At 39.3% G+C, this 13,100-nt stretch overlaps 1 protein-coding gene across 2 annotated transcripts in view; it reads right to left on the bottom strand.

Annotated features, from left to right (window-relative positions):
- The window catches only part of MTFR1 (mitochondrial fission regulator 1), a 56,570-nt gene that overhangs the window by 12,961 nt on the left and 30,509 nt on the right, over nt 1–13,100 (bottom strand). For both annotated transcript variants that reach the window (XM_081070456.1, XM_081070455.1), the window contains exon 4: nt 10,569–10,684. In XM_081070456.1, the coding sequence (XP_080926582.1) occupies nt 10,569–10,684 (116 nt within the window). The remainder of the gene's footprint in view (nt 1–10,568; nt 10,685–13,100) is intronic.

Raw genomic sequence — 13,100 nt, 5'->3', positions numbered from 1 at the left:
CCTGCATTGTAAATCCCACCAGGTGGCCCCAAACCTGGCAAAAGTGGCAGCCCGTCTTGGCCTGTAACAGCTCCAGCTAAGTGCCACAAGCGGCAGCCACTCTCGATTCAGTGTAGCCTCTACCAAGTAACCACAAGCCCTGCAAAAGTGGTGGGTAAATTTGGCCTGCACCGCGGACCCTCCAAAGAGTCTCCAGACAACACCAAAGCCCCACCCAACTGGCTCCACAACTGACACACCCAAAAGACAGACGTGGCTGACACCAGAACCCAGAGAAATTCTGCGTCCACACAACGGTTGGTCTGCCGTGCTGATGGCCAGCCCTTAGAGCCAGTTAGCCTAAGAATCAACGGCACCAACAGACACGCCACCAACAATTGCGGCCCAACTATAAAAACTGGGCACACAACCCACACAGGACCTACGTGGAACACTCAGGTGACCAGGGAATCATCACCACTGAGCCCCATAGGACACCTTCTACAAATGACCACTCTGTCAAGACTGGGAGATAGAGCAAATCTACCTAATTGTATTACATACAAAACAAACAAAACACACAGGGAGGAAGCCAACATGAGGAGACAAATAACATGTTCCAAATGAGAAAACAAGTCTAGAAAAAAATAAACAAAATGGAGACAAATAATCTAGATACAGAGTTCAAAACATTGGTTATAAGGGCACTTAATGACCTTAAGGGAAAAAACAGACAACTCAGTGAGAACTTCAACAAAGAGAAAACAAAAAAGAACCAATAAGAACTGAAGAAAGGAAGGAAGGAAGGAAAGAAGGGAGGGAGGGAAGGAGGGAGGGAGGGAGGGGGAGAGAGAGAGAGAGAGAGAGAGAGAGAGAGAGAGAGAGAGAGAGAGAGAGAGAGAGAGAGAGGAAAGGGGAATGAAGGAAAGGCAAAAAAGAAAAGAAAAAAAGAGTGACAATACCAAATGATGGTGAGGGTGCAGAGAAACTGGATTAGCCATACACTGCTGTTGGGAAGGTAAAATGGTACAGCTATTCTGGAAAATAGTTTTGTCAGTTTCTTAAAATTGAAACATACAACTACCTTATAATCCATGTGACCCAGAAATTGCACGCATGGGCATTTAATCCAGAGAAATAAAAACTTATGTTCACTCAAAAACCTGTACACAAATGTTTCTATTCCAAAAACTGGAATCAAGCCAGATGTCCATCAACTGGTACATGGTTAAACAAACTGGTCCATCCATACCAAGAAATACTAAGTTCCATTTCAAAATGGCAACATAGAAAGAATAGCAAGATGCTGAACTCACCTCCCACTGGACACACCAAATTTACAGCTACATATGTATGATACAATTTTCTTTGGGAAAAAAATGTAAGACCTAGCCGAGCAATGACAACCCATCAAATGAGAGGCAAAAATGGGAAAAAGAAAAAAAATAATCACACTAAAGGTGGCAGGAGAGGCTGAGACACAATCTCACCATAAACCCCACCCCGGTCACACTGACCCACACTCAGGAGGAAACTCAAAAACCCACAGCTTCTTCCTGTGGAGGGAAGAGTTTGAACACATCGGACACCCCAACTTTTAAGGCCTGCACCTGAGGTGAGCTCCCAAAACATCTAGCTGTGAAAACCAACAGGGCTACAGTGAGCTGAGAAAGGCACTAAAGTGCTCGTGTGCTGGCACTCTCCCCCCAGAGTCCAGAAGCAGCACATCCTGCCCGCTGCTGCTTATGTAAAAGTATCATCTGCTAATCTTAAAGCATCGGCCTGAGAGGATCCCAGGGAACTTTCCACACGTCGGGGCCTGCTAGGATATGTTCTGGGGATGGTGGCTGGCAGGCTTCAAACTTAAGTGCTTTCCCCGACTCCCCTCAAAAGTCGAGGCCTTCTCCCCTCCATCCTCTGCAGGCCCCATCTTTACCTTCCTTTGTGTCTTGCTCCAGGGCAGTGGTATCTCCCAAAGCGGACGTTTAACATGTGTCTATGCCCCAGTTTTTATGTCTGGTGTCCCAATTTTTGGAGCTGCCACCCATGGGACAATCCTTGATCCACTTGGCTTTGAACACACAGAGGTCTTGCACTCTTTGGTCCCCTGGGACCGAAACAATTGACAGTTCTTGGAAGACTACCACCCCCACTGCACAGACAGCAGACCGAAACACATCCCCAGTCTCTCTGAGAAGAAAGCCTCTTTACTTGTCCAGGAGCTCTGGCCTGTGGTGCAGGCTTCAGCGTTGGCACACACCTAGAGGTCTATGGAGGTGCTTTCAGGGAACGGAGGCTGCTTGATAGCATTTTTGCCCTCTCCCTTTGCCTCACTACAGCTCACGGTATCTCCCAGAGAGCGTATACACTTGTTAGAGCCCCGATTTCTCTGGTTGCTGCCCAAGGGACACTTCCAGAAAGCCTGGCTCTGGTGGCCAGCAGGGCTTACATGAGGGGTCTCACAGGACTATATATATTTGCATACTTTAAAGAGCATGAATCTAGATACTGACTGAGATCCTCCCCTTTGGAACAGTGGCAGGTCTTGGCACACCCTCAACGACCTGGGACTATTAAAAAGAAAACAAGCTGCTCAGACAATCACAGAAGTTTGAGGAACAACCAAGAGCTAGGCCAGAGTTGAACGAGAAGGCTCATCTTCTACAACAGATCACTCGTTCTAGACTGGGAGAAATAGTTGTTTCATCTAACCCATAGAAACCAACACAGAGAGTCAAGCAAAATGAAGAAACAAAGGAACATGTCCCAAACAAAAGAACAAGATAAAACCTTAGGAAAAAACCTTAATGAAAAGGAAATAACTAACTTAGCTGATAAAAAGTTAAAGTAATGGTCATGAAGATCCTCAGCACAGAGAGTCCCAAACAAATAGGCCCACATCAAGGCACATTATAATTAAAATGGCAAAGGTTAAAAAAAAGAAAGAATCCTAAAGGCAGCAAGAGAAAGGCAACTAGTTACTTACAAGGGAGCTCCCGTAAGGTAGTCAGTTGATTCTCAACAGAAAACTGCAGACCAGAAGGACTGGCAGGAAATATTCCAAGTGATGAAAAGCAAGGACCCACAACCAAGGGTGCTCTACCGAACAAGGCTGTCATTTAAAATCGAAGGACAGAGAAAGAGCTTCCCAGACAAGAAAAAGCAAATGGAGTGCGTTTATCACCACCAAACCAGTATTACAAGAAGTGGGAAAGAGACTCTTTTAAGGGGGAGAACACAAAGATGAATAATAAAATGGCAATAATTATGTATCAATAATCATTTTAAATGTAAATAGATTAAATGCTCCAATAAAAGGACACAAGGTAGCTGAATGGGTAAGAAAACAAGACCCTAACATATGTTGCCCACAAGAGACCTACTTCAGATCGAAAGACACACACACACAGAAAGTAAAGGGATGGAAAAAGATATTTCATGTGAATGTAAACAAATAAAAAGCTGGGTAGCAATACTTACATCAGACAAGATAAACTTTAAAACAAAGACTATAATAAGAGCCCAAAAGAGACATTATATAATGATAAAGGGATGAACCCAACAATATGCTATAACCCTTGTAAACATGTGCACCAACACAGGGGACCTAAATATAAAGCAAATATTGATGAACATAAAGGCAGAGAGCGACAGTAATACAATCATAGTAGGCGATGCTGACATTCCAGACACCAATGGACAGATCCTCCAGACAGAAAATCAACAAGGAAACAATGGCCATAAATGACACACTAGACCAAATGAATTTAAGTGATATTTTTAGAGCACTTCACCCCAAAGCAGCAGAATATACATTCTTTTCAAGTGTACATGGAACATTTCCCAAGATAGACCACATGTAAAGCCACAAAACAAGTCTCAATAAATTGAAGAAGATTGAAATCACATCAAGCATTTCTCTGACCACAGTGATATGAAGCTAGAAATTACAAAAACGAAACAAACCCTGAAAAACACACAAACACATGGAGGCTAAATAACATCGATGGAGGTGACGTTAGATCTGCCGGCAGTTTCTGAGTGAGTGCTGGGATCGTGTCTCGTGAAGACGAAGAATGGAAACACAGACCAGGGAGAGGCAAAAGGTTTTAAAAAGAGGATAGTTTATTAGAGGCAGGAGAAGAGGTTGTAGCGTCCGAGCAGGAGGGGGTCCCCAATGGGGAGTGCCCCATGACTGAGGCAAAAGCTCTTACTTTTCTATTTCCCTTGCCTGCTTGGGGAAGGAGGGCTGTTTGAAGAAAGTAACTGTTTGAAGAAGGGAACTGGCGCCTTCTAATGAAATTCATCTACCAGGTTTGTTCTGCTTGCCCATCCTAAAGTAATTAACAAAGTAACCCACTCTTATCTATCAGATCTGCTCCAGTTGTCAGGCCAAAATGAATTTTATGATTAACCTCAAGGCCTTGTTACATTATGTCCTGGAGCAAAAGAGTGATTTCAAAACCTGAAGTTTTGGGATACGACAGTCTTTGTTTATTCCACCAGGGACCTCCCTATCTACCTAGGGACATGTTAATTCTCCTGTATCAACATGCTACTAAATAATGACTGGGTCAACAATAAAATCAAGGAAGAAATCAAAAGATACCACGTGATAAATGAAAATGAAAATACAAGACTGAAAATCTATGGGACACAGTGAAAGCAGTCCTAAGAGGAAAATTCATAGAAATACAGGTCTACCTCAAGAAACAAGAAAAATCTCAAATAAGCAATCTAACCTTACACTTAAAGGAAACTAGCAAACAAAGCCCAAGTGAGTAAAAGAAAGGAATTAATAAAGATCAGAGCAGAAAAAATGAAACAGTCTTAAAAAAGTAGAAAAGATCAATGAAACCAAGAGCTGGTTTCTTAAAATATGAACAAGTGATAACCCTTACCCAGACTCATCAAGAAAAAAAGAGAGGATCCAAATAAAATCAGAAATGAAAGATAAGTGACATCTGACACAACAGAAATACAAAGAAGTATAATATTACGAACAGTTATATGCCAAAGAATTGGACAATCTGGAAGAAATGAATAAATTCCTAGTAACATATAATCTTCAAAGAATGAATAAAGAAGAAACAGAAAATCTAAATTAACCAATTACTACTAACAAAATCAGTAATCAAAAAACTCCCAACAAACAAGTCCTGGACTAGAAGGCTTCACAGGTGAACTTTATCAAACACTCAAAAAAGAATTAATACCTATCCTTCTAAAACTATTCCAAAAAATTTGAGAGGAGGGAAAGCTTCCAAGCTCATGTTATGAAACCATTACCCTCATTCTAAAACCAAAGACATTACAAAAAAAAAAAAAAAATGATATGCCAATGTCCCTGATGAACACAGATGCAAATATCCTCAAAAAATATTAGCATACCGAATTTAGCAATACATTAAAAAGATCATACACCATGATCAAGTAGAATTTATTCCTGGAATACAAGTTGGTTCAGTTCTTGCAAATCAATTAACATGATACACCACATAAACAAAATGAACGATAAAAGTCATATATCACATCAATAGATGCAGAAAAAGCATTTGACAAAAACCTGCATCCATTTATGATAAAAACTCTCAGCACAGTGGGAAAATTCTCAACATAATAAAGGCTGTGCACGACAAATCCACAGCTAACATCATACTCAATGGGGAAAGGCTAAAAGTGTTCTCCTTAAGATCAGGAACAAGACAAGGTTGCCCACTTTCACCACTTTTAGTCAACATAGTGCTGGAAGTTCTAGCCACAGCAGTCAGACAAGAGAAAGAATTAAAAGGCATCCAAATTGGAAAGGAAGAAGTAAAACTGTCATTATTTGCAGATGATATGAGAACCCTAAAGATTCCACCAAAAAGACTAGTAAATGAAGGCAGTAAAGTAGGATACAAAATTAATATTCAAAAATCAGTTGCATTTTTATACATCAATAAAAAACTATCACTAAAGAAATTAAGAAAACAGTTCCATTTACAATTATATAAAAATGAAATAAAATACCTAGAAATAAACTTGACCAAAGAGGTAAAAGCCATACACTCAGAAAACTGTAAGACACCGAAGAAAGAAACTGAAGAAGATACAAATAAATAGAAGCATATACTGTGCTCATGGATAGAAAGAATTAACATCATTAAAAAATCCATACTAACTAATCTACAGATTCAACGCAACCCCTATCAAAATACCAATGGCGTTTTTCACAGAAGGAGAACAAATAATCTTAAAATGTATATGGAACCACAAATCGCCACAGTAATCTTATGAAAGAACAAAATTGGATATCAAACTGTATCACACGGTTATAGTAATCAAAACAGCGTGATACTGGCATAAAAACACACACATAGATCAATCGAACAGAATAAAACCACGCTATATGCTCATTTAATCTGTGAAAAAGGAGGCAACAGTAACAGTGTGGCAAAGGATCTGTTCAATAAATGGTGTTGAGAAAACTGGACATATGCGTGCAAAAAAAAACGAAAAACTGGACCACCTTCGTATACCATATAATAAACTCAAAACGGTTTAAAGACTTAAATGTAAGACCCAAAACCATAAAACTCCTTGAAGAAAATATAGGAAGTAAACTCTCAGACATTACCCTTAGTAATATTTTTACTGATATATCTCCTCAGGCAAGGGAAACAAAAGAAAAAAATAAACAAATGGGACTATATCAAACTAAAAAGTTTTTGTACAGCAAAGGAAACCACCAACAAAACGAAAAGACAGCCTACTGAATGGGAGAAGATATTTGCCAATACATCTGATAAGGAGTTAATATCCAAAATTTATAAAGAATTCATACAACTCAACACCAAAAAAACAAACAATCCAATTAAAAAATGGGCAGAGGACCTGAACAGACATTTCTCCAAACCATGAAAAGATGCCCAACATCACTAATCATCAGAGAAATGCAAATTAAAAACACAATGAGATATTACCTCACACCTGTCAGAAAGGCTATCATTAACGAACCAATAAGCAACAAGTGTAGGAGAGGATGTGGAGAAAAGGAAACCCTTGTGCACTGTTGATGGGATTGCAAATTGGTACAGCCACTATGGAAAAACAGTAGGAGGTTCCTCAAAAAATTAAAAGCAGAACTATCCTATGACCCAACAATTCCACTCCTGGGTATTTATCTGAAGAAATCCAAAACACTAATTCGAAAAGATGTATGTATCCCTATGTTCACTGAAGCACTACTTACAATAGCCAAGATACAGAAGCACCCCAAATGCCCATCAATAGACAACTGGATAGAGAAATTGTGGTATATTTATACAATGGAATATTACTCAGCCATAAAAAAAGAACGAAATCTTAACCATTTGAGACAACATGGATGGACCTAGAGGGTATTATGCTAGGTGAAATAAGTCACACTGAGAAATACAAATACCTATGATCTCACTTATATGTGAAATCTAAAGAACAAGATAAACAACGGACTTACAGATAAAGAGAACTGAGCATTATAGGGGGGCGGGGGGCAGGGAAGGTTGGAGAGCTGGGTGAAAGGATTAAGACAAAATAGTCATGGGGATGTAAAGTACAGCACAGAGAATATAGTCAATAATGTTGCAACAACTGCGTATAGAGCCAGGTGGGTGCTAGACTAATGGGGGGATCACTGCATAAATTATATACATGTCTAACCACTAAGCCATACACCTTTAACTAATATAAAATAATACTGAATGTTATCTGTAACTGGAAAAAAAATAAATTGAAAAAGGAAACAAAACATAAAAGTTTTATTTGGACCTTACTGGGGACTATAGTCCGGGAGCAGAGCTTCAAGAAGCCTTGCTACTGCTCTAACTGAAGAAGTGAGTACCGCTTATTTAGGCAGAAAAGTAAGCAGAAATACATCTGGTACATCAGAAATTTCAATTAGGGTACATACATTTCAATGATTGACAGTTGTACATTGAATAAAAGGAATATATAGAAAGATATGGTTGAACTGCTATGCCCCTCGGCATCAGGAAGTCTGAAAACAATCAAATCTCCTGGAAGCTTTTAGGTGATTTTTATCGCGATGTAGCAAGAACAGACGCTGTTTTTCTGTGATCATTCACCTTTAGTGTTGAAACCTTGTAGGAGATATATGTGACTAGCCCCCATGGTTTGTTTTAGTGAGGAATTTTAAGGAGGCTCATTATTCTTTCTTAGTTACTGATTTAGTCAGAGGAACTTAAGCACCCTTTCCTTTCCTCATTGTCATACCAAGAAATACTACTCAGTAGTAAAAAGGAAAGAACTACTAGTATACAAAACAAACTAGAGAATCACTAGTGAATTGTGGTTAGCGAAGTCAGTCCCAAAAGGTTACATACTGTATAATTCAATTTATATAACATTCTTGAAATGACAGAATTATGAAAATGGAAAAGAGATAAGTGGTTGTCAGTAATCAAGTAGGAGTTGGACATGGGAGGACAGTGGGTGTGACCGTAACAAGGCAATGTGAGAGAAACTTCTGGTGTGGAAATGTTCTGCATGTTGGGTTTATCAGTGTCAATATTCTGGTTGTGATATTGTACCACAGTTTTGCAGGGCATTACCATTGGAGGAAACGGCAAAGGGTACAGGGAATGCTTCTGCACTAACAACTGCATGTGAAAAATCTACAATTATCTCAAAATAAAAAGTTTAATTAAAAAGATAAATATCTTAAAAAAGCAAGTGTCTTTACCTGCCAATCCTGCAATACCTGGTCTGTGTTCATCTGCTATGGCCTCACTTCTATTAGTCATTCAAATCAAATTCTTTCTATGCTCTTGAATTACTTGATGCTTGTCTTATCCAGCTAATACCACTCAAATGAAATTACTTTTGTTAAAGTCAATGATAATCTTCCAACTGCAAAACAAACTTGAAACTTGGTAGTTTTTGCTGTACCTAGCCTCTGAGTTACCTGGCACTGGTGACTGCTAGTTTACTCCCCTTCCATGGAACTCTCCTATCTCTTCTTCCATGAGAACACCCTCTGTCATTTCTTCTGCCTCCTGAGCTGCTTCTTCCTGGGGCTGGGGTGGAGAAGGGTGGTCCTCGTTTTCTCTTTTTTCCTGATTAACTCTCAAATGCAGGCTTTATCCAGAATGCAAACGTTCTTCACATCTTACATATTCTCCACGAGCACACTGACTGTCAGCCATTCTAGCTACATGTTGAAGTGCAAGCATTTATCAGTCTCTAGCTACACAAACTGTTTCTAGAGCAATGTGAATATCCCATAGGAAACTCAAATACAGCCTATTCCAGACAGGACTAACTCTTCTTATTCTCACCCAGCAAAAAAAAAAAAAAAAATTCTGTTTTCCTATATTGCTATTTATTCATCATTCTCATTAATTATCCGAGCCAGAAACCTCAGTTATTGTAGACTCTTCCCTTCTTAACCTAATTTCAATATTGAAAATGTTTTTAAGTCTTTTCTTCTTACTATCTCTTGACTTTGTCCCTCGTCTCCATGTCTTCTGTCAGTTTCTTAATTTAGTCTCTTATTTGGCCTATTTTCTGGCCTGGCTCCCTTTTAATCTTTATACTATTTACAGGAAAATTTTACAAAAATACAAATTTGATAATACTGTGGCACTTAAAATTCTTCCATGGTTCTACACTGCTTTCAGGAAAAAGTCTAAATTTTTTAGCCTAACGCATAACCTTTAAACCTCTGCATACTTCCCACATTCGTCTCCCACAGCTTATCCTTCTCTGGAACTCTCTAGCCTCACTGAGCCATTTGGAATTTCCTAAAAAATGCCATGTGGCCTCTACATTAGTACCTTTAACCACATTGTTCACCTTTCCTGGAATACAGCCCTCCTATTTGGCTCCTTCTGACCCTCATCACTCTGCTCTAGCAGCCCCTCTGAGAAGTTTTGGCAAAGCTCTCTCATCCCACAGAGGCCTTAGTATTTACTTAGACATTACAGTATCAATATTATTGACTTCCTCTTTAATTTCCTCTAGCACACCAAGTATTCCTGGAAAGCTGGAACTGTATCTTATTTTTTCTCTGTATCCTTGATGCTTGAAAAGAATGAAGAGTTGAATATGTTGAATATCTGTTTATTAGACTGAGGCATAGTAATAATTTATACAGGCTCTTTCAAATAAATGGAAGTCCCTCTTACATATTGTTTTCTTTGAATCACAACTTACCTTCACTCAGAATTTTTAGGAAACATTCTCCAATGACTACACAAATTCCCTAATATGACCCATACTGATTCTTCTGCTCCAATAAGACCACTATAATTACTGTACTTATCTAAACATATTTATGACAGTTCTTCCTGGTCTTTCATATTAGAATGTGAACTTCTAAAAGGCAGACAATTCTGTAATTCAAAAGGTCTTAGGACACAGTTATATGCCTCTAGGAACTTTAGAAATACTACCTTGAGTCTTTAAAAGAACAGAAGACTGCTTAAAGAAAAAACTGGGTTAGTTACTAGAAATCAAATTCCATTATGAAAAGAAAATACTGCAAAGGTATCACCTTTTAAAATAACAAACATCATGTGTCACCTCTCACAGGCTTCCAGACTAACCTTCGTCTTGCGAAGCACTCGCCTCCTTCTGTGGCTACCCATCCAACATCAGCAAAAGACACCACAGCGTCCTCTCCTGGGTGACTGGGGCTCCATTCTGTGGTCGGGCTGGTGAGCTTTAAGTTACAAACAGGGAAAGTTTGTCATCTAGCAGCAAAATGTTAGAATAAAACTTTTTAATCTCCTAAAGGAAAATCACCAACTTCAGTGCTACAAACATATGAATAGTTTGTAACCTTTCCATTAAAGGTTCCCGTGAAAGGGACCATTAGTTATATCACACTGTTGCTTAGTAGCGTATGACAATCTCTGAATTCTCATTTAATTTTATTCAATTTTTATTTTACAGATCAAGTGAGAATGGTTAAAAAAAAAAAAGCTCTGGTCATCCTAAAATATTAAGAAAACTTTTAGAATTTAAGCATCAAAAATCATTTTTTTTTTCCTGAAGGATCTAGTTTTTAAAAAGTGTAAGAACAAAAACAAGCAAGTGATCAATTTGTGCTAAATCTGGGAGTATTTTTAAATGGATATTATATATGCTGTAAAATACTGAAAATACATTTTTTAAAATCCTTAAATCTTTTAATTTTAAAATAAAACTATTAACTATGTTAAAAACAAAAAATACAAATAGCAGAACAGAATTCTCTAGCTAGCCCTAGCTAGAGAACACACAGATGAAGGAACAGAATATTTTGAAATAAATACATCAAAGAAAAAGCACATAAGTTCTGAAATTTACCTGAAAAAACATGGAAATATAGTTTAACTGAAGTAAAGTTTTGTTGTAAGTGTAATGCCTCAAAGCCAGATGATCAATGAATAATACTTAAAAAATAAAGTTATCAGATAAATATCGCACTTCCTAGAAGTTGGAATGAGGGTCAAAAAAAATAGACTTCTTTTTGTGTGTGTGTGGTGTGAGGTAAGGGTGTAAGTTCATCTTTTTGCGCATGGATATCCAATTACAAAAGCATCATTTTTTTTTAAAGATTTTATTGAGGAAGGGGAACAGGACTTTATTGGGGAATAGTTTGTACTTCCAGGAATTTTCCAAGTCAAGTTGTTGTCCTTTCAATCTTAGTTGTGGAGGGCGCAGCTCAGCTCCAGGTCCAATTGCGGTTGCTAATTGCAGGGGCACAGCCCACCATCCCTTGCAGGAGTCAAACCGGCAACCTTGTGGTTGAGAGGATGCACTCCAACCAACTGAGCCACCCGGAAGCTATGCTCAAGGTGCCGTGTTCAATCTTAGTTGCAGGGGGCGCTGCCCACCATCCTTTGTGGGAGTGGAGGAGTTGAACTGGCAACCTTGTGGTTGAGAGCCTGTGCTCCAACCAACTGAGCCATTCGGGAGGCAGCTCAGCCTAAGGTGCCATGTTCAATCTTAGTTACAGGGGGCAGAGCCCACCATCCCTTGCGGGACTTGAAGAATTGAACTGGCAACCTTGTGGTTGAGAGCCCACTGGCCCATGTGGGAATCGAACTGGCAGCCTTCGGAGTTAGGAGCACAGAGCTCTAACTGCCTGAGCCACCAGGCTGGACCCTAGACTTCTTTTTTAAAAAAAAAACTTTTATTTATTTAAGTGTTTCTACAGGACCCATCAGCTCCAAGTCAACTAATTGTTTCAATCTAGTTGTGGAGGGCACAGCTCATAGGGGCCATGTGGGGATTGAACTGGCAACCTTGTTCTAAGAGCACCAAGCTCTAACCAACTGAGCTAATGGGCCACCCCTAGACTTTTTAATTGAGCAAAAATTTTGACAAGGCCAAATAGATTTAATTATTAACATATTTATCAGAAAGGTTGTTATTGTAACCCATGCTTTGTTTGAACCTTAATACTATCATGTCAGATCAAGCTTTTGGAAGCTACACTCAAATAATGCTTCTTCCTCAAATGTAAAACAGGTAAACACCTACTACTACTATAGTTGAAAGTTTAACATCTTTACTATTATTAATAAAACTTTAACTGAACATATCAGCTGCTGGTATGTGTACCTATTCTGATATCATAATTATCTAACATTATCAACTTAATAAAGTAGCATTAGAAAAGTGACATTTTAACAATAACATACTAAGAACATCAAGTATTTAAAATGCCTTAAATTATTGCTTTGGGGGCCGGCCAGGTGGCTCAGGCGGTTGGAGCTCCGTGCTCCTAAGTCCGAAGGCTGCCGGTTCTATTCCCACATGGGCCAGTGGGCTCTCAACCACAAGGTTACCAGTTCAATTCCTTGAGTCCCGCAAGGGATGGTGGGCTCTGCCCCCTGCAACTAAGATTGAACACGGCATCTTGAGCTGAGCTGCTGCTGAGCTCCTAGATGGCTCAGTTGGTTGGAGTGCGTCCTGTCAATCACAAGGTTGCAGATTAGACTCCCACAAGGGATGGTGGGCTGCGCCCCCTGCAACTAGCAACGGCAACTGGACCTGGAGCTGAGCTGCGCGCTCCACAACTATAAGACTCAAAGGACAAGAACTTGAAGCTGAATGGCACCCTCCACAACTAAGATTGAAAGGACAAC

The sequence above is a fragment of the Rhinolophus hipposideros genome (assembly GCF_964194185.1).
Source record: "Rhinolophus hipposideros genome assembly, chromosome: 13".
NCBI lineage: Eukaryota > Metazoa > Chordata > Mammalia > Chiroptera > Rhinolophidae > Rhinolophus > Rhinolophus hipposideros.
Note: the sequence above shows the minus strand (reverse complement) of the source record. Positions and strands in the feature narration are given on the sequence as shown.